Genomic DNA, 23,442 nt, shown 5'->3' on the forward strand with positions numbered 1-23,442 from the left:
ATAAAAAGAATGCTAGAAATAGCGGAGATAAAAACCCTTCAAAAAATAGAAGGCAAGGCACTATGGGAGAGAGCTAGAAGTACAGATATCCGACGGAGATGCAAGGTGGAGAATATTAATAAGAAGAGTACCTAGAATTCTGGTAAGAAGCAGAAGAGTGGAATGGAAACTAGAATGGAATGATCATGTAATCCGAATGACAACAAATAGAGTAGTAAGGACGGCGAGAGAGGGTTCCCCAATAGAAAGACGATCAGTGGGAAGACCATGAAAAAGGTGGAACGACAACTTACTGGAGGCACATTGAAAAAAAGACAGAGTCTTCACAATAAAAACAAGAACAACATAAAATCAAAATCGAAACTTCACATACCCGTACAATCCAACAAACGATAGCTGGCGGGTGACCTTGAGTGAAAATACACAACGAGAAATACACAATACGAGAAGGTTAACCGCCAGATCTCGCTTGTCGGATTGTAGTTTAAATTAAAATTATGGTCCATTCACAATAAATATATTGATTAATTGTTTTGTATTGGATAAAAATAAACTGAAACATTTGTATATATTATATATTATACTAATGATTTTTTTTTGTTCCAGTGAAAATATCCAGCATCAAGACGACTCCCCTACCAGGAGAAGACACCACCGGGGGGTACGGCGTGGGGGGCGCGTGCGGTCTGTTCTCCCACATGAACATGGCTGGATACCTGAAGACACCCGCCGGCCCCCACGGCCACTTCCCGTCGCATCCCAGCCTCGGTTCGGGACTCACGGGGATGTCCATGCCGGGCTTGGGGCCCTTCGGACTCACTCATCCCCTGGAACCGGTGCCCTTTCCTCAAGGTATTTATTTGGGATTTAATACATTAATATATCCATTTAAAATTTTGATTTTCGAAAGTGTTTTTCAAAGTTTTTGGAGTGACATTATGGAAGCATATTGTAACAATAAAACGAGCGGTTCGTATTTATATATGACTTTATTAATTTATTTATACAAATTTACTTTTCAATCTCTAGCTTAAACTAACTGAATTTATAAAATTCGTGTCGTTATATACTTTAGCCGTTATTTCTGGAACGTTGTGTCTATCTCTAGGTATGATCACGACATTCGGTTAGTTGCACGTCCTCCTCGCCGCTGCATCGCGTCTTATCACGAAACATCGATATTCAGCCCTATTCTGTAACTTTTAACAAATCGAATAGAAATGACCAAGTCGAATCGTAATTACCCAAAATCGGAATGTTTGATATCTATCGCGTCATTTTTGTGTTTGGATCGGTATTCTGTAACTCATATCGTAATCGAAATCTCTGACTTCTATTTCACGCGGTTCTGAGGAGGTGGCAACCGCGCAGTAACCAGCGAAATTGTGTTCTGTGACCTATTTTGTTACTTGAAAGATGACACCGTTGCCATTTCCTCAATGTTTTCATACTTTCTTCATACTATCCTCAAAGTTTTGAGAAGTAAATAAAATATTCGTGTAAATACTGGATGCAAAAAGCTCAAAAGAGGATAAATGGTTTTAAATTAAAGTTAATTAAAATTGATATAAAAAAGAAGATAAACTGATAAATAAAAAAGATAAGTGAAGATAAGAAGTATAAATGCTTTTAAATCAAAGATATTTAAATTGATGTTATTAATTCATTATTATTAATAAATTATTTAAAATTGATATTACTAATAATATGCAATCTTTAAGATTCGATTCCAGTTGAAATAACTGCTAAACAGCTTTTCCCAAAAATGGCATCTTTTCTATAATTTGTTCAGACTATGAGCGTTGACTGATAAATATACAAGTATACTGGTATAATATTTATTTATCAATTAACGCATAAGAAGTCTATCGTATGCTATTCTTGTGCATTATACCATTGATTGCAATTGTACAAGAAATATGCGAACAAAATATGGCAACAATGTGAATGGGAAACATTCAGACGCCAAGTAGCAAATAAATAAGGTTAGGTCCAATTATTCATACTCGTACCGTACAACATGTCTAAATGAAATATATATAGTTCTCTAAACAAATAACACCACAGACTAAAAATTAAGCAGCTAAAAAAAGGTACAAATACTATAAATAATTATAAATAAGTAGTATGTAATTAATTATTTTTATATATAAAATATAAACGTCAAAACAAAACAAAATGCGCTTGCGTCAACCACAATTCCGATAATCGAAATCTCATCTCGACAGGGTAAATGCTGTCGAAGTGATTTCTATTCACATTACGATTGTAGAGATTCCGAAGTAGTTATGGAATACGGATTTGGACTATTTCTATTCGACTTGGTCACTTCTATTCGATTTTACTGACTTCTATCATCGAAATGAGTTACAGAATAGGCATGATTGTTCTGTCTGTGTGGAGATGGGACCTGTTATACGAGGGTCGGTCAAAACTACTCTTTTGCTACAATATTTTGACTTATTGCGATAAAGTACATCCAAAAGATACCAGGAAGAAGAAATTCATTTTTCTACACAAAAATATGAATTGAACTGACACAAAATCAAAGAATTGAAGTTTTTCAACGAAAACTTTTCGTTTATAAATTTTCAAAAGTCTGTGTGTTATTGCGTTGCCGCTCCTGCAATACTTAGAGCAGGTGTATCGATGGATTCTTATGTAGTTTTGCCTTCTGAATCCAAATCTGAAAACGGCATTTAGATATATCTAACCGTCTTCGAGATAATCGACCTCGAAGTCTAAAATGTGACGTCACAATCCGGTTATCTGCTACAGACGCACTAAACGTCAGCTCAAATGGTTGATTAGGAAGTAGGCTACTTTTTTTTAAATCTCGATTTGCCAAGCATAGGTTATTTACATTTGAGTTGGACACTTCGTGAATGTCAAACTAAATTTTAAATTAAGTATGTATTAATAAAACATCAATGACATTTGATAGTGAATTTAATTATTATATAAAATAAATAAGATGTTCAAAAATACAATTTGAGTATAACTATTTTAAAAGCAATAATTTATTAACAGTTTTAAAAAGGTTTAGGTACACCAGTATAAATACGGCCTCCCCTTTATGATAAATGGACTGTTCCATATGCTATATTATAGTATTAAAATATTATGTATACCTAGTCGTTCCCTAAACTCGACACAACTGACTAGTGATTGTAGAAGGTAATTTTTTTGTTTTTTGAGAATTTTGCCGAAATTGGCAAAATTACTAATTGTTTAGTAATAATTATTACTACTAAGATACCAAGGATACCAAGAACATTTTCATTTATAACTCTTTTATTTTTAATTTGACAAATAAAAGTTATTCTTCATAAAAAGCTCTTCTTGTTCTAAGATTTATGATGCAACCGTGTCCCAAAAGTAGGGGAACGGTCGAATATTTCGCGAACTAAACATCGGATGGAAAAACTGAAAAATACGTGTTCAATCATTTTCAAAAATCTATCCAATGACACCAAACACCAACTCCCACTACACCCCCTGGAGGTGGGGTGGGGGGTAACTTTAAAATCTTAAATGGAAACCCCTAGTTTTTCTTGCAGATTTGCATTCTTTACGTAAAAGTAAGCAACTTTTATGCAAGACATTTTTTCGAACTGTGGATAGATGGCGCTATAATTGGGAAAAACGATTTATCCTGATACCATAGGTAAATTATAGAAACGGTCTAATATTTCGAGAAATACACTTCCAAATAAGAAACCAAAAAACAGGTTTTTAATATTTTTCTTAAACCTATCGACAAACACTAAATATGACCCTCCAACCCACCCCCTGGAGGTGGGGTGGGGGTAACTTTAAAATCTTAAATAGCAACCCCCACTTTTTATTGCAGATTCGAATTCGTCATGAAAAATTAAGCAACATTTATTCGAAACATTTTTTAAAAATGCTGATAGATGGCGCTAATAAATCGTATTTTTCCAATTAAAGCGCCATCTATCAACAATTCTAAAACATGTTCGAATAAATGTTGCTTAGTTTTTCATGACAAATCCGACTCTAATAAAAAGTGGGGGTTGCTATTTAATATTTTAAAGTTACCCCCCACCCCACCTCCAGGGGAGTGGGTTGGAGGGTCATGTTTAGTGTTATTCGATAGGTTTTCGAAAAGTATTAAAAAAATTTGTTTGGTTTCTCATTTGGAAGTGTATTTCTCGAGATATTAGACCGTTTCTATAATTTACCCATGGTATCAGGATATATCGTTTTTCCCAATTATAGCGCCATCTATCCACAGTTCGAAAAAATGTCTTGAATAAAAGTTGCTTACTTTTACGTAACGAATCCAAATCTGCAAGAAAATCTAGGGGTTTCCATTTGAGATTTTAAAGTTACCCCCCACCCCACCTCCAGGGGGTGTAGTGGAGGTTGGTGTTTGGTGTCATTGGGTAGATTTTTGAAAATGATTGAACACGTATTTTTCAATTTTTCGATCCGATGTTCAGTTCGCGAAATATTCGACCGTTCCACTACTTTTGGGTCACCTTGTATAAAATTTTATTAATTTTATACGAGGTATATAAAACATGAATTTCGATCAAGAGTAAACTAACATTTAAATTAGAATGAAATAATTGCACATTAAAACATAATTATTAATTCTAAACTACTTTTACCTTTGTATTACGATTACTTTGTATTACGGTATTGGGATTACGAATGTATTCCCAATGTTACAAAAAGTGAAGCTAAGATTGAAAACTTGATTTTCAAAATATAAATCTTGGTATTTTTACTAGCACATCGCAAACTTGACATCTTTGTCTATAAGTGAGCAAAAACTAACACGAAAAACACCCTTTTTGTGCTTCAAACAGCTTCCTAACCTACAAATAGCCAATCCATCGTGCTGTACACATACCTACCCTCCTCGGAAAATTAAGTCATGAATTTTTCCTAGGGGCCCCGCGGTTTATTTTCAATTACCTCGTAGCAGATTAGCATTTTATCGGACGTGTGTCCATGTTTGTTCTTCTCACCCGCTAACGCCCGTCGAGCCAAATTTGCGGATCTGTATCCCTCAGGATACGCCGGCTGGCTCTGGAGAGATTTAACGGTTACTTTATAAAGTAAACATCACTTTCTTGCGCTGGGAAAACAGGAAGATGCACGTATGCATCCTAATTATAAGCTTCGGGAGGTTTGTAGAGTGGAAAAACGACTAACGAAATGCAGTAGATGTTTCATTACACTTCTCCAAGAAATAAACGCACCACCTTAAAAATTGGTCATTTTTAATGTCTCGAATTTCCTAAACCTGTTGTCTGATTTAAGTAATTTTTTTAATATGTTATAGCCTTATTCTTTAACAATATCTCTATAATAATATTGTTAATAGACAGGTAAATTGTCATTGTATTCCAGGTGTACCAATCAAACTGTGGTTTTTTTCTCAAAGTTTGCGGCACCCTGTGGAATATTCTAGCATTTACAAAATACTGAAATTAAAATCCAACTATAGCCTCATGTTTTCTTAACATTCTGTTTTCATACTTTAAGAACTAGCTGTGTTTTCATCAATACAGGGTGGTTTTAAATAAGTATGGCAAACTTTAAAGGGTCTGCATGAAAAAATAATGACAGTTTGCTTTATAAACGTATGTCAATGGTTGAGATATGCACTTAAATCGGATAACAGGTTTAGGAAATTCGAGACATCAAAATTGACCCATTTTTAAGGTGGTGCCTTAATTTCTGGGAGAAATGTATGCAGTCTCAAAAACGATAAAATACACTTCGAAAGTACTTACCAAGAACTTGCGAAAAAAAAATTGAGCACTTACCTGAAAAAAAAAACATTCATATCAATATTTTTATACAGTATAATACACTCACAAAATACACCACATAATACAAAAATATCATATATTTTACTTTGAGTCTGCTTTTGAAGTATATTGTGTTCAACAAACTGGAACATGAAGTAAAAACCACTTCTATGTAAAAGGTATATTTACTAAAAATTTTTTTAGAATCCCAATGGATTCAATAAAATGAGTTCATCAGAACGTTTTCAAACCTATCGGTCCATCATCAGTGATCTAAAATCAAATAAGTAATCCCACTATTAAAATTAAAAAGATGGTTGAAATTGTGAAAGTTAAAAAATGTGGTTATGATTACTTACTTGAATACTTGCAAAATAGCCCCAGAACCAAACAATGGTTGTGATTATAAATAAATCTACATTATGTTGAAATAAATTTAAAATGGCTAAACGCCGATGTTAAAGGATTAAACCTCTGGGAACATGGTGAAACTCTACCCGAGGACCCAATCAACCATCTTCGGTCAACGATGACTACTAAGTGTCAAAGCTATGTGGGAAATGCTTGATGTGACATTGACAGTTAAGGAAGAAGGTAGTCGATTTTCTAGGAATTTTAAAAAAAAAACAAAGTCATGATCCAGAAGAAGATATGTTAAAGCTTTAAATATCTGAAATTGTCTGTTAATTAAATCTATTGTTGTTTAAAATTAAAAGATAATGTGTTTTACAAAATAAAATTATTTTAACTGTAGGTAACTAAAAATTGACTGTATCAAATAAAATTAACCTGATCAAAAAATTACAATATGATAAAGTGAGCTGATTAGTAGTAATAACAGAAATAAAATTAAATAAGTGGTGTTATAGAAGAAGTTTTAAATTTTGAAAAGGGATATTATTATATCAAGAAATTTATATGTCCACAGCATGTGTATTGATGGTTGTATAGGTAGTAGGGAAATTATTGTTTGGATGTAGGTGAAAATTAAAAAATTTTATATAGATTGGAGTTAGGATAAAGTCAATCTGATAGTAGAAAATGTGATTCAGGAATGCAATTCTTATGGAAAAATTTTAATGAAATTGAGAAAATTCTTGTGACAAACTGGTGAATATGTAATTGATAATAAATAATTGTAGGAAAAACAGGTTGCCCAGTTGATACAAACTAAAATTTAATTAGTATAGAAAACAATAGGTGTAATGAATGAAATAGAATTAATAAAACAAAATTAAGAGAATGAATATTGTTATAATTTGATTAAAGAATGACTGAGTTTAACTGTGATTAAAGAAATAAAGTGATGAAATGTTAGATGTGAAGATAAAAAATATATTTGGAAAAGGTCAAAGACAAAAAGCAAAGGAGTGTGATGTAGGATCAAAGCATAGGTGGAAAGAGTGAAAGAGAAAGATTGGAGAGTTGGGTATGAGGGTTGAACTGAATGAAGAAAAGAAATGAAAGAAGTGTGAAAAGAGGGTATGGTAAATTAATTAGGTTTTGATTAAGAGGAGTTTATGTGGTTAGTAATGATTAGTATGTGTAAGGAGTTTGGAGCCAGTAAGGGAACGAAGAAGATAGTTGACAGTGGGTAAATAGGATGAAGAAGATAGCAGATAGGATAGGAAAAGGGAAGGTATAACAAAGTAATAGGAATTATGAAAATAATTGACGGTGAATGGGGACAAAATTGCGGTTAAGGGATGTTTGTCGGTTAACACAATTGGGACTTTTCTTTAGGTCTTTGACAATTTCCAAATCCTCGTATAAGTCTAAACGGAGTGTATTTTTTTGTTGAATGTTGTGTATCAACTGGACCCCATCAGGAATCTTAAGTTCGTGTTTATTGACTTTTAAATGGTGTGAAAAAGCTGAAGTGGTATCTCTCTTACTGTGTTCTGCCGATCGGGTGGAAAGAGATCTATAAGTTCTACCAATGTAGGTAGCATCGCAGTCTGAACAAGAGAGTCTGTATACCCCACTACGGCTCATGTAATGGATAGGGTCTTTGGTGTTAGTTAAGCTTTTATTGAGGGTGTTATTGACTTTAAATGAGATTTTGATGTTATCACAAGAATTGGAAATGATTTGTTTGACTCTTTCAGATAATTTGGAGTTATTAAACGGTAAGGAGGCATAAATTGGAGTAGTTGTGGAAGATGATGAGAAAGCGGATTGTTGAAGTAACTTAAGTTCTCTTTTCTGTTGAAGTTTAAGGATGATGTCTGGGTCATAACCATTGTTAACTGCAATTTGTTTGATGATGTTCAGTTCTTTGTTAAATTCAGTTGTAGATAGAGGAATAGAGTTTAATCTATATATAAAGCTACGAAATGCAGAAAGTTTATGTGAAAGAGGATGGTTAGAAGTGGAATGGATAACGTGATCAGTCTGTGTAGGTTTACGGTAGATACCAAAGTTGAAGTGGTCATCTAGTCTGGTAATAGATATGTCCAAGAAGTTAATGGAGTTAGAAGATTCTAGTTCCATGGTAAAAGTGATTTTAGGATGGATTAGATTGATTTTATGAAGTAAGTTGTGAGCTGAGTCGGAGTTACCAGATATGAGGACTAAAATGTCATCTACATAACGAAACCAATGTAATATCTCTGGATTTTTTGTGATATGATTGGATTCTAAATGATCCATAAAGACATCAGCTAAGAAAGGGGATAAGCAACTTCCCATTGCTAAACCATCTGGTTGTTGACCATCCTCTAACCATCCTCTTTCACATAAACTTTCTGCATTTCGTAGCTTTATATATAGATTAAACTCTATTCCTCTATCTACAACTGAATTTAACAAAGAACTGAACATCATCAAACAAATTGCAGTTAACAATGATTATGACCCAGACATCATCCTTAAACTTCAACAGAAAAGAGAACTTAAGTTACTTCAACAATCCGCTTTCTCATCATCTTCCACAACTACTCCAATTTATGCCTCCTTACCGTTTAATAACTCCAAATTATCTGAAAGAGTCAAACAAATCATTTCCAATTCTTGTGATAACATCAAAATCTCATTTAAAGTCAATAACACCCTCAATAAAAGCTTAACTAACACCAAAGACCCTATCCATTACATGAGCCGTAGTGGGGTATACAGACTCTCTTGTTCAGACTGCGATGCTACCTACATTGGTAGAACTTATAGATCTCTTTCCACCCGATCGGCAGAACACAGTAAGAGAGATACCACTTCAGCTTTTTCACACCATTTAAAAGTCAATAAACACGAACTTAAGATTCCTGATGGGGTCCAGTTGATACACAACATTCAACAAAAAAATACACTCCGTTTAGACTTATACGAGGATTTGGAAATTGTCAAAGACCTAAAGAAAAGTCCCAATTGTGTTAACCGACAAACATCCCTTAACCGCAATTTTGTCCCCATTCACCGTCAATTATTTTCATAATTCCTATTACTTTGTTATACCTTCCCTTTTCCTATCCTATCTGCTATCTTCTTCATCCTATTTACCCACTGTCAACTATCTTCTTCGTTCCCTTACTGGCTCCAAACTCCTTACACATACTAATCATTACTAACCACATAAACTCCTCTTAATCAAAACCTAATTAATTTACCATACCCTCTTTTCACACTTCTTTCATTTCTTTTCTTCATTCAGTTCAACCCTCATACCCAACTCTCCAATCTTTCTCTTTCACTCTTTCCACCTATGCTTTGATCCTACATCACACTCCTTTGCTTTTTGTCTTTGACCTTTTCCAAATATATTTTTTATCTTCACATCTAACATTTCATCACTTTATTTCTTTAATCACAGTTAAACTCAGTCATTCTTTAATCAAATTATAACAATATTCATTCTCTTAATTTTGTTTTATTAATTCTATTTCATTCATTACACCTATTGTTTTCTATACTAATTAAATTTTAGTTTGTATCAACTGGGCAACCTGTTTTTCCTACAATTATTTATTATCAATTACATATTCACCAGTTTGTCACAAGAATTTTCTCAATTTCATTAAAATTTTTCCATAAGAATTGCATTCCTGAATCACATTTTCTACTATCAGATTGACTTTATCCTAACTCCAATCTATATAAAATTTTTTAATTTTCACCTACATCCAAACAATAATTTCCCTACTACCTATACAACCATCAATACACATGCTGTGGACATATAAATTTCTTGATATAATAATATCCCTTTTCAAAATTTAAAACTTCTTCTATAACACCACTTATTTAATTTTATTTCTGTTATTACTACTAATCAGCTCACTTTATCATATTGTAATTTTTTGATCAGGTTAATTTTATTTGATACAGTCAATTTTTAGTTACCTACAGTTAAAATAATTTTATTTTGTAAAACACATTATCTTTTAATTTTAAACAACAATAGATTTAATTAACAGACAATTTCAGATATTTAAAGCTTTAACATATCTTCTTCTGGATCATGACTTTGCTTTTTTTTTAAAATTCCTAGAAAATCGACTACCTTCTTCCTTAACTGTCAATGTCACATCAAGCATTTCCCACATAGCTTTGACACTTAGTAGTCATCGTTGACCGAAGATGGTTGATTGGGTCCTCGGGTAGAGTTTCACCATGTTCCCAGAGGTTTAATCCTTTAACATCGGCGTTTAGCCATTTTAAATTTATTTCAACATAATGTAGATTTATTTATAATCACAACCATTGTTTGGTTCTGGGGCTATTTTGCAAGTATTCAAGTAAGTAATCATAACCACATTTTTTAACTTTCACAATTTCAACCATCTTTTTAATTTTAATAGTGGGATTACTTATTTGATTTTAGATCACTGATGATGGACCGATAGGTTTGAAAACGTTCTGATGAACTCATTTTATTGAATCCATTGGGATTCTAAATAAAAAAAAAATTTTTAGTAAATATACCTTTTACATAGAAGTGGTTTTTACTTCATGTTCCAGTTTGTTTAACTATAAGGTATACAGCCAATCCAGGGAACTACCCCTTTTTAGTTTATATTGTGTTCCTTTTCAGAAGTTTTGTACTTTTTTTGCTAATAAGTCGATCTAGACAAGAGTTATAACAAATTTGTAGAGAAATTAATGAAATAGTCATGTTTTTGCGAATAACATTCAATTAGAAAGAAAAACAATAACGACAACAAAACACTTTTTTACGGCATTGTAAAGATTTAGCACCTAGTATTAACTACTCTAGCTCTAATGATCGCGAAGTCAATGAGGATATTTGGCTCCGAATTCCATCCTACTACATCTACTTACTTGATATTTTCACAGTAATTAGGGAATAGCTCAAGAAACAAAGTCTACCCTATGCCGATGTGCGCTTTTCTCTTGGGGGTGGTTCCCACCCCTTCTCGGGGGTGAAAAATGTTTTGGTTAAAATAGCCACGAAAAAGGCTAGAGAACTTAATTTTAAGCAAAAACTGTTCTATGATTATTTTTTGAAAACTCAATACTTTTTGAGTTATTCGTGGTTGAAAATTGGCCATTTTCAATGAAAAATGTCACCTTTTCGGACGGATTTCTGCGAATACCTTAAAAACTATGCATCTAACAAAAAACTATATAAAATATTTCTGTAGGTTATAAAAAAACAAAGATATTCGTTCCTTCATAAATCTTCTAGTTAAAATACAAAGAGGGATATGTTAGGTAAGAAGAGTTTGTTTTTTTGCTGCATGCTCAAATCGGTGTATTCAACTTGAAATAACAGAGAAACTGTCGATTTTAGATGTATAATGATACTAATAACTTTTGTAGTGCTTGAAAAGACCTTTAAAATGAGCAATACTAATTGTCGATTACATGCAAACTAAGTGAGATATTCTGCAACAAAGTTAATGACTAATGTATTTTAAGAAGAAATGAGAAGTATATTTAACCTCTCATCCATCAGAATTTAAATACATTGTTTTCCTTCTACAATACTTTTTATTATAGTGTTATTTCATACTATTTTCAAAAGTTGGGCTGGATTAAAATGAATGGTTTTTGAAAAAAATAAGATCAAATTATAGAGCGCATTTTTAAATTTTCTTAAAAATCTTCCTTTTCCTCTATGTAACTCGAAAAAGATAAGAGATATGAAAAAAGATAACCCACAAAAATGTAGGGCTTTTTCAGATAAAAATTTTCATTTTATTTTTCATTACTGTATCTCTTATCACTTTACATGGAGAAAAAGAAAGATTTTTAAGAAAATTTAAAAATTTGCTCTATAATTTGACCTTTTTTTTTTCAAAAACCATTCATCTTAAACCCGTCCAACTTTTTATACATAAAAATAACACTATAATAAAAGGTATTGTAGAAGGAAAATCATGCATTTACATTTTGGTGGATGGGGGTTAAAATTATACTTCTCATTTTTTCTTAAAATACATTAGTTATCAATTTTGTTTGCAGCATATCTCGCTTAGTTTTAATGTAATTGACCTTTAATATAGCTCATTTTAAAGGTCTTTTCAAGCACTACAAAAGGTATTAGTAGCATTATACACCTAAAATCGACCGTTTCTCTATTATTTCAAGTTGAATACACCAATTTGAGAATGTACCAAAAAACAAACTATTTTCACCTACCATACCTTTTTTTGTATTATAAGTAGAAGGTTTATGAAGGCAAGCGTCTCTTGCGTACAAAAATATGTTGCGTATGTACCAGTCAGCATTCATTCGAATGTTCGCCTCAATAAGCTCCGTACGACTCTCTCAACTAATGTCACCTCATAGCATAATCGAACTGCCGCCAAAGCTAACATTGTGTACGTCCATATGGCGTCCATAATTGTATCCTTGTTTCTTATTAGTGTTGCCCAAAATCGGTCTTGGTCTTGCAGTCTTGGTCTTGTTCTTGCGTTTTAGACCAAGACCAAGACCGCCTTATTTTAGCAAGACCAAGACTAACCGTGCAAGACTTGAGCAAGAACAAGACTAAGCCTGCGAGACTCTTGCGTCTTGCAGTTAGGATTGAGTGTCGTTTTATGGAATATATTAGTTCGGAAATATAGGTCTGGATCCCGCGTATGAAAAAAAAAGTTGATTAATAGCATGCTGAAAATTTGTTAATAGCTTAAGGCTGTCTAGTCGGACAAACTTTGATGTATGGGAACACTGGAACAGGGAAAGTTTTAATTGTGGAACAGGTTAAAAATTTGGAACGTCAGACCACGAAAACGTCACATGTATTTTGTCCGACAGAACTTCCAATTGATTTGTTACCCTTTCATTAAACGCTCATGCAAAAATCAGACTGCTATTTATCACCTGTCATAATTCCTGTCATTTGACATGTTCTACGTGTTCCACTCATTAAAATGCCCATTTGGTGATAAATAGCAGTCTGATTTTTGCATGAGAGTTTAATGAAAGGGTAACAAATCAATTGGAAGTTTTGTCGGACAAAATACATGTGACGTTTTCGTGGTCTGACGTTCCAAATTTTTAATCTGTTCCGCAATTAAAACTTCCCCTGTTCCAGTGTTACCATATATCAAAGTTTTTCCGACTAGACACCCTTAAGCTATTAACAAATTTTCGGTTTGCTATTAATCAACTTTTTTTTCATACGCGGGATCCAGACCTAAGATGCTTAGAGACAATGAGACGCAAAAAATATGTAAGAAAAATTTGGAAAATTGGATTTATGCGCATTATGAACAATACGATAAACATATATGTATAGCGAATTAAATATCCATATAAGAACACTCGAGAGGTTTATTATTACAATGTAAAAATAAAATATTTATTTTCATTCTTTCCTAATATCAGACAACGCCTTCGCTCCGAAAGTAATTGTACTGTATTTTGAGAATACCTTTCATAAAATAATCTTCTTGTGTTGTGTGACGCCGCGCCGACAGTATAATAATATCGCATTTCGCATTGAAACTTTTAAAGATATAATGTCCCCTTTGTTGATAAAAAGATAATACGAATAGCATATCCACTGTTACCGACACCCAGTCAATTGTTTTTCCTTATCAGTTAGTGGGAATAATACCATATCGTAAAGACTAAACGTCTTACTTATAAACTTTTTGCAGAGTGTGCAATTAGATATTAGATCAATAGGCCAAACAAAATTTTTTGCTGAAAAAGCACTAGATAAGATAATGCACGGCTACCCTGTACAGTCCATTCACTCACGGTAAAATGTTACAAAAACTTGAAATTTTAAAGAAGCGCTTGGATTTTGGATTGACATGTTTGCGTACACATAGCTAACACGCCAAAAAAGAGATACTGGCCGATGCATGTGTGATTTTGCCCTGGGGATGAGTTTCACCTTTCACCCCTTCTTGGGGGGTTAAAAAACAAAGGTTCAAAATAAGTCAAGTTTGAATAAACTGACTAATTCTAAGCAACTTTTGTTCTATTTTATTCATCTACAAATAAACCAAGTCAATACTTTTCGAGCTATTTGCGACTGAATATGTTCATTTTTCAACAAAAAAAACACACGTTTTTCGACGGTTTTTGCGCAAATTACTCAAAAAGTAAGTATTTTATCGAAAAAAATATTCTAAGCAAAAATATATCTTATAAAAAATTGAAATAAGATGATGCATTTAATGGTAGGGGAACCTAAGCGGGGATTTTTGCAGTTACTGGAGCGCGTCAGATCATCATATGGGGAGAAACCTTGTACCCTGTAAATGTACCTCTACCATACCTATATTGGCTTTTAATACAGGGGAATTCGTTAAGGGAGGCCCGAAAAAAATATATATTCTCAGAAAAACTCGAAATCGTCAGATTAAGATAAGGTAAGTTTAGTATGTACATGCAAAACAGTGTATATTTAAAAAATATGACGGTTTGAGCGGGGCGTAAGGAAATGGGTGAGTCACAAAGTTTCACAAAAAAGCGAATATTTCACGAAATGAATGTCAGATCGAAAAATTAAAAAGTACGTTCATATTTTTGAAAAATCTATCGAAGGGCACCAAACACAAAATGCAAAATTTTATTAAGAAACAGACTGACTCCCGTTTGACACGGTAGATAGCTCAGTTAGTTAGACGGTTGACTATAGGCAGGGATAGTTTAGATCGTGGGTTCAAACCCACCCAATGTGAGTTGTTTAGACATTTATTGATTTGGTTGGTTTTTACTATGTCGTATGTTAAGTCAAGCTGAAAATGTACCTATACGTTTACGTTGTTCTAAGACCTAAAGTAATATTTAATAAATAGCAATATGCTAGTGGGTAACTGCGAGACTTGCAAGACTCTTGCTGCAAGACCAAGACTGGGAGTGCAATACCAAGACCAAGACCAGGTGTATTGGTGCAAGACCAAGACCAAGACTTTCCAAGTCTCGTCTTGGTCTTGCATTTGGGCAACACTATTTCTTATGTGAAAAGAAGATGGGGCATAGCTTCAGAACAACATTAAGAAGATGGGTCTTGCAGATTGCAACCGTTGGGTTTTGTGCCCTGGGAAAAGCTGTGAAACTCTGGAAGGCTGTTTTGGATTTCAGCTAGTCTCTTCGGTCTTCTTGTCAGTGTTTTGACACTGACATTTACTTTTCTTGTGATCAGTAATTCATTTTTGGTATTGGGAGCTGTAAGTGTGCGATTTCGAAAAAGATTAAAGCAGTGAATATTGGTCATCTCTTGACGTTGTATATCTTTTTTAGTCATTGCTCTTCTCGTCAAGATTTAGTTTTAATTTGTGTCATACTACATACATAATAAATATCTGTAAATGTTCTAAATAGTATTAAAAATAGACGTTTTCTCAAAAATATAAATATTTAGGGGTTCATTTGAGTTAAAAGTCTGCCCAAATGTGCTTTATATTTATACATACAAATGAAAAAAAACAGTTATACTTTTCTTATTTAACGCATAAAATTCTTCAAGATTCGATACTGAACAAGTTACATATGTAGTGCGGATTCACCCTTAATTTTCACTTTGTATAATAACAGTAATGAAAGTGAGAAAATACAAACTATAGCAGGAATGTACATGCCTGCTTTTCCCTCTCAGTAAACATATCGGAAGTTTGATATATCGTCTTTTCTCGGCTATTCAAATACTAGACGTGGTAATACAAGGGAAAGCAATAAAAGAGGTTCTGGTGAGGGAAATATACACTTATAACAGTCGGCCTGTTTTATGTGAATTTGCAATATTACTGTTAAATATTCTGTTTTTTAGATTTGTTGTAGCTAGTAGCTATTAGTAGTTCCAACTAATTAAAGCAGAAAATATGTAAAGGTATGCTCATAATAGATAATTAATAACAACGAACTATAAAAAGGAAACCTAATCCTAGCAGAAATCTCCTGTACATTACATTTTGTTCTGATGTGATGTTTCCTGTAATTATTCTGAGAATCTTCATTTTTAGAGTTTTTCGCATTCTCTATGTTTGTCTATATTGGCTCCTGTTTCTGGAGCCTACGTCATTATTGGTCTAATATTGGTCTTGATAGATCAATCCTGCCTTATAGCTTTATAGACACACTGCTGATCTATTTGCTCTTTGTACTTGATTGTTACTTCTTATGTTAGTGTCCCTACTTCCAAAATTTGGGAAGAAAGTAGCTCTCCAGTTGAAACGAATATAGTGAATCATACATCTTTATCCTCTGGTATTTTTAAAGATGTCCTTTGTGTTGTTCTTTGTGAGGGAAAAATATTATTAATAGGTAGATAATAATTATCTACCTATTAATAATATTTTTAATTTCAACGAGGTGGCTTCTAAAGTCATTGACATCGAGTTTAATCTTCATTCACCTATCCTATTTTTTTCTGACACATTGACAGTCCAGTACTTGTACTGGACTAATCTTCTTCTTCACGTGCCATCTCCGACGGAGATTGGCAATCATCATGGCTATTCTGATCTTAGATGCTGCTGCTCTGAATAGTTCGGTTGATGTGCATCCGTACCATTCCCTCAAGTTACGCAACTACGATATTCGTTTCCTTCCTACACTTCCCTTGCCCTGGATTTTCCCCTGTATAATCAACTGAAGTATGTTGTATCTCTCATTACGCATAACATGCCCCATGTACTGAGCTTTCGTGTCTTGATGGTTTCCAATATTTCCAGTCTTTTGTTGACTCTTCTCATGACTTCGTTGTTTGTTATAATATGCTCGGTCCATGATATCTTCAGGATTCTTCTATACACCCGCAGTTCAAATGCTTCCAACTTTTTAGTAGTCGATGCGTTAAGTGTCCATGCTTTTATCCCGTAAAGCAGAGTCGAGAAAATATAGCACCTTGCCAGCCTAACTCTTAAGTCTAATTTCAGTTCTCTTGTACAAAGTACCTTTCTCATTTTATTGAGTTTGTTCTTGCTTTCTCTATTCGAACTTTTATTTCTTTGGAATAATCGTTTGTTTGATTAATTATTGTGCCAAGATAGTTGCAGTTTTCTACTTGTTCTAAAATTTTACCTTTAATTGTCAGGCTTTCATCATTATTTTGATATTCTCATAAATTTAGTTTTCTTGATGTTTTGTTGAAAATTCCACACCTGTAATTTTGAACCAATCAAAATACGTTATTTTGACAGATCACCATGGCAACGGAGGTATTTTATCGGAAATTTTTTGCTCGTGGGGTACCCAACAGCGAATTATAGTGGAAATTTTTTGACGTTTACAATAACAGAACATTTTTGATAGACTGGTTTTTATTTGTTTACATAATTTAGTTTTGATTCATTTTAGTTACAAAGCTAAGATGTTTTCTATATTCTTCGGACACCTCCTCTCTTCTTAATGGCGAAAATGCAGGACTTTGAATGTTTTCAATTAAGTTTCTATGTCTAATAAAATATATATAATATTTAGACACTAATTTATTTACCTTTTTCCCATTCAGTACTTTCAATTTTGCGTAGTTTAGACGCAAATATTCGTGGACAATTTGGAACAGATTTTCTTTCTTCAAGTTGAAGCCACAATCCTCTATTAATTCAAATAAATAAGCCATGGTACGATGATTGATCTTTACATCAGATAATTTCACGCATATTTTGCATATTGTATGATTTTCAAATCGATTCATTTTTTAAACAAAGAATTTTATTGATTTTACTGACTGTGCAATATTATTTATTGTAACAAAACGCGAGTTTTTTTTTGATGTTTTGAAGTGTCAAAATATAATGATCACAGCCTCCTATGATTGATGCTTGCTGACGCTGGTTATGAATTCCATACCATTAAAACGCGCATAACGCACGTTAAGAAAAACGCCAAAAAATAATTTTCTATCACTTGTAGTTACTCAAAACTTATGTAAAATTGAAGAATATACTATTTTCCATCTTGAAATGGTATTCCCATGCAACTACAATGAGTAGAAATTACGAATTTGAAAGCCTAAATAATTGCTGACAAAGCTATGGCGCGCTATTAATCTGTTCATGCAGCTTTGGATTTTCAAATGCAAATTTGGTGTGGAATTTTCTTACCGAATACCACGCGAAGTCAAATTAATATCCGGAAATTTTTTTTTGATCATGAATATTTTTAGAAAATTTCCCTCGTCTGCGACTCGGGAAATTTTCAAAATATTCATGATCTCAAAAAAATTTCCGGAAATAATTTGACCTCTAGTGGTATTACTAGTGATAATCCATATTCTTCTCCATACTGAACTAATACTGTGAACTAATATGGCGACTCCTTGGGCTCTGTTTTTTTTGCATTACCACTGTAGAACATAAACATAATTTTGCCTTTACCTTTTACATAAATTTTCTCAATAGTATATTTCCTCTGCGAGGTACTACTGTAAGGTTTTTCTGCAAAAAATACTGATTCTTATCATATCAATATTCATTTGTTAAAAAACTTTGTACTGTAATAAATTCTCGCTCAAAAAAACTATGATTTTCTTATAAAATTCTTGTGATAATAAACAAGGGAAAGATTCCTTCCTCGACCGCAATTCTCATAAAATCAAATAAAGAAACTCTACACCTCAGTAAGTAATCGATGTTTATATCGTGTCTCACGTGGCCCGTTTTGGTGTAAAAAGCTGTATCAGGGTATCAGTTTAAGGAAGCCCCGATGATACAGACGATAGTGGTGTCATTTCGTCTGCACTTGAGGGCTTTGCAGCCACGTACGCAACACTAACATGACGTATATGTAGCCCTCTGTGAAAATACCAGTCATTATCCTATCGATTTTGGTTAAGAGCAATAAAAGTCACAAGATCAAGTAGGTATTATGAAAAAATTATTATGGTTCTACAATCTTCCGAAGCTATTTTAATGTGCCATTTTTATATCATTTACTATCAGAAATAGTGCAGTCACTGAAGGTGGATATGAACTATTACCTCCGATTTCGTTGAACCTCCATCGATTTGCATGAAAATTGGTGAGTGGTTAGAGGATATCTCAAGGAACAAAGGTGACATGGTGTGAACTTGCTTTTCTACCCTGGGGGTAGATGCCACCCCTTCTCGGGGGTGAACATTATTTTATTAAAAATAACCCCATAATTCCATAAAGGGACAAATTATAAGCAACATTTGTTATATAAAGTTATTAAAATAAATCAAAACGTTTTGAGTTATTATAGAACAAAGATTTTAATCTTTCGTGAGAAAAATGCATGTTTTCAACAGATTTTTCATATATAACTCAAAAACTATAAGTTTTTGCAAAAAAGATATTACCAAAATTGAAGCTAATAAAAAACGAAATAAACTCCTTACTAGAAAAACCTGTTAACTAAAAGTGTATATTTGGTATATTTTTTTCGGTGAGAACCCAAATCTAAGTATTCAAGCTTAACGGGAAAATGATGCATTTTGTAACATAAGCTTAATAAACATTTGTCAAAGTATTTAGAAATATCTATCAAATGAGCCCCCGAACAAGTTGATAGCATTAAAATTTATGCTCAAATTTTTTCAAAATTTAACTTTTAAAAATATTTCCAAAAAATTGTTTTTTTTTAATAACTCCGTTAATTTGTACGATATCAGGTTTACCTAAAAATCATTTGAAAGTTTATTCCAAGGGCTATTAAACCACGTTGAATCTAATCTTTTGAAGCCCTTACTTTTTTAAAGATAAAAGGTTAAAGATAAAAAAGATTAAGGCAGGTTTTGTTTATATTTGATTCAGAGTTGGACCACCATCTCCATATAGCTATTTCAGCATCCTTATGCCTCATCGGTGAAGCTCAGAAGTCTCAACTCTGTTATAAAGGTTGTCTGATAAAAGGTTAAATTGCCATGGTTACATGGTTCTCGCAGCAAAATTTAAGCTTTAAACGTTTCTTTCTCGGTTATTTTTTACCCTACAGAAATAGTGAATCAGGTATAATATTTGATACAGAAAAACCTAAAATTTGGTTATTTATCATTTTTTACGTATATTAACTAATTTCGGAGTTATTATCAAACGAAAATGGAAATTACAATAATTTTAAAAATTCTGATTTTTTTAAATTGTATCTTTTTTTCAAAAATATGCATTCTAAACCGGTTAAAATTGTCGAAATCATTACTTATGCTAATATAAAGAAATTCTTGTAAGCATTACTATAAACTTTAATTTTTGTGGAAATAGCGTATGTTTTATTTTTCACTTTTTCATAAAAAAATCGAACGGGTTCTCTTATTTTCATCATAACTTGCTTAATTTTGACGCTGTTAACTTCTATTGTAGCTCATTTGACAGGCATTCCGAAGTACTTTGACAATTGCAGGTGTATTTTATATAATTCATCGTTTTCCCGTTATTGCCGTTATATTATAAGCTTGAATACTTAGATTTGAGTACTCGTCGAAAAAAAAATATACATTCAATTACCCATAACTCACTTTCAATTAACATTAGTTTAGTTCTTTAAGTGAAGAGTGTATTCATTTTTTATTATCTTCAATTTTGGTAATAATAACTTTTTTGTAAAAGCTTATAGTTTTTGAGTTATAAAACAGCTAAAAACATGCATTTTTTACAAAAAAAAATAAAATCTTTGATCTTTAATAACTCAAAAAGTATTGATTTATATTAATAACTTTATATAACAAATTTTGCTTAGAATTTGTTCCTCTATCGATTTATGTATTATTTTTAATAAAATAATTTTCACCCCCGAGAAGGGGTGGCATTCACCTCTAGCGTAAAAGCGCAAGTTGGAATCATGTCACCTTTATTCCTTGAGGTAATCCTCTAACTACTCACCAATTTTCATGAAAATCGATGACACTTCAACGAAATCGGAGGTGAAAACCTTCAGTGACTGCACTAAAATGGGAATTAATAACAACAGTTTTAGTTAAAAATACATTTATTTCGGCGTTTCAATTTTCCCTTCTGAAATCGTTGAAATAGAAACATCAAAACAAACATATTTTCTCTCTTTAATTTCTTTATTGCGTTCAAGCTCGAGAAATAATGATTGACGAACTCTTTTTTACAACTTCTTCTTGCAGTATCGGAAGTTGGCTAACATCACAGCAATCTTAACTTTGTTTGCTGCAGATCTGAATTGTATTGAACTGCACCCGTACAAATCCCTTAAATTTTGCAACCAGGAAATCCTCCTACGTTACGTTCCACATTTCTCTTTCCTGAGATTTTTACAACTTGCTAAAAGCTAAATCAAAAATACGCCAAGAAAAAAATTGCCATAAGAAAAATAATTGGTATGTAATGTCACATCAATAGCTAAACCAACTTTACCTTGGTTTGCCACGAACATTTTTGCATCTGAAGACACTGTTGCCTACTATTTTCACCATTAGTGTTATCTTAATAGTTTATAAATTTGCCACTAACATGTGGCCAAGGCATAAGTCCGTATTTTTTCGTCGTTGTTCCATTTAACAGTCCAAAGTTCTCTGTAGTGGTTCGTTGATATCAGATCAAATATCATTATAGTAAGGTAAAAACCTTGGACAGCATGAGAAATCAGCAATACTTGCCGTTTGTGTTTTCAATGTGAATCATTTCTCAGAGAAATTTTTTTCCTTTTGTTTCTTGAATATGTAGATGTTTTATCTGCTTTCAATGCTAATGTGACACGCTGAAGATATACCGAATATCCTGTAAAAATGAATATTTTGATTAACACGTCGGTGCCCATCTTGAACAAGCGCCACTTGGCTGGTACCACGTACTTAAATCGTTTTAGTAACACAGAACTACTGACGCTACTTATGCCTCATCGGTACCTTTGATAAACCCTTCACGACGCTACTCATGCGTCATTGGCACCGAACGTGTTAAAAATTCGGGGAAATGCACTATAATTGTTTTTGGACAAGATCCAGTGTTGTTTGCTTCTCGTACAATTGTACATGTATATTTTATCTGTCGATTGCCTTGTGACATTCATAAAACATTGCCTTGTGACATTCATTGGTAATAGTTTGAACAATTTTTGCCAATTTGGTAAATTAATTACTTAGGCCGCAAAGATGAAACGAATTTGACTGAAATTCTAACAAAGAAAGTGCTATAACAGCGAAAAATACGATAAAAATGGCGTGAGAATCACAAAAAGAACATAACCATGATTAAAAATAGAGGCAGTTCCATGACAAAAAGGCGTTTTTATAATCTATACGAGACCCGTGGTACACCTGGAGTAGAGTATCTCTAATTTTAAATCCAAATATCCCATATATCATGTCAAAGCGACGTAAATTCGGTAATTTGCATCCCAATTTGTTTCCAGTAGCTGGTGCTTGGTGCTGGTGCTTCGAAAAAACCAACTTCACAAATCATCGAAATTATATTCAGGGGACACGGCCGGACTTGGCCCGTTTCGACCAGAGATCAAAATTTTAAATTGTCAATACGGTAATAAAAAATATTATATTTATAGATAGATAAATTTAATATTATCTCAAAGTTGTGATTTTCATGCTTGCAACGTCATTTATAAACAGCTTCAAAACCAAATAAGAAAAATTAGGGAGGGTAAAGAAACCTATTTCTCTGAAAAATGTAAAGAAATAGAAGAACCTCAAATATATTGCTCGTAAAAAATGGAAATGTTATAATGGAGACAGAACAAAAACTACGACGATGGGAAGAGTACATCGAGGAACTATTTCATGACCAGAGAGAAGCTAGTACATCCGTAGATAGTCAAACTGAGATGCAGGCCCAGAGATAACCAAATCAGAGGTTAGTCAGGCATTAAACTCAATGAAAGCCAATAAAGTTACTGATCCAGATGAATTACCAAGCGAGCTATTAAAGTTGGTCAACGAGAAAAACCTGGACTGTTCAACGCTATCTATACTACGGGAATCATCCCTAGAGAAATGTTGACATCAGCCTTGGTGTGTTTGCCAAAGAAAGTGAATGCCAAATAATGCAGTGACTACCGAACCATAAGCTTAATGTCACATAGCTTGAAAATTCTGCTGAAAATTATCAACGCCAGAATACACTCTAAACTGGAGCTAGATATTAAGTGACACTCAATATGGGTTCCGCAATGGTATGGGTACCAGAGAGGTATTATTCTCCTTCAATTTGCTGACACAGAGATGTTTGGATGTTAACCGTCTTCTTTACGTCTCTTTTATAGACTACTAGTAAAAGATCCATAAGAAGGCTAAGAAGTTCCTGGCTAAGAAACCTAAGAGAGTGATATATAGTTGCAGCTCAGTAAATCTTTT

At 33.1% G+C, this 23,442-nt stretch overlaps 1 protein-coding gene across 1 annotated transcript in view; it reads left to right on the top strand.

Moving 5' to 3' along the window:
- Positions 1-23,442, top strand: part of LOC114326595 (homeotic protein ocelliless-like) — a 383,708-nt gene that overhangs the window by 271,479 nt on the left and 88,787 nt on the right. The window contains exon 2 of the mRNA XM_050662878.1: positions 607-852. Within this exon, the coding sequence (XP_050518835.1) occupies positions 699-852 (154 nt within the window). The 5' untranslated portion in view covers positions 607-698. The remainder of the gene's footprint in view (positions 1-606; positions 853-23,442) is intronic.

This window comes from Diabrotica virgifera, chromosome 9 (assembly GCF_917563875.1).
Source record: "Diabrotica virgifera virgifera chromosome 9, PGI_DIABVI_V3a".
Taxonomy (NCBI): Eukaryota; Metazoa; Arthropoda; class Insecta; order Coleoptera; family Chrysomelidae; genus Diabrotica; species Diabrotica virgifera.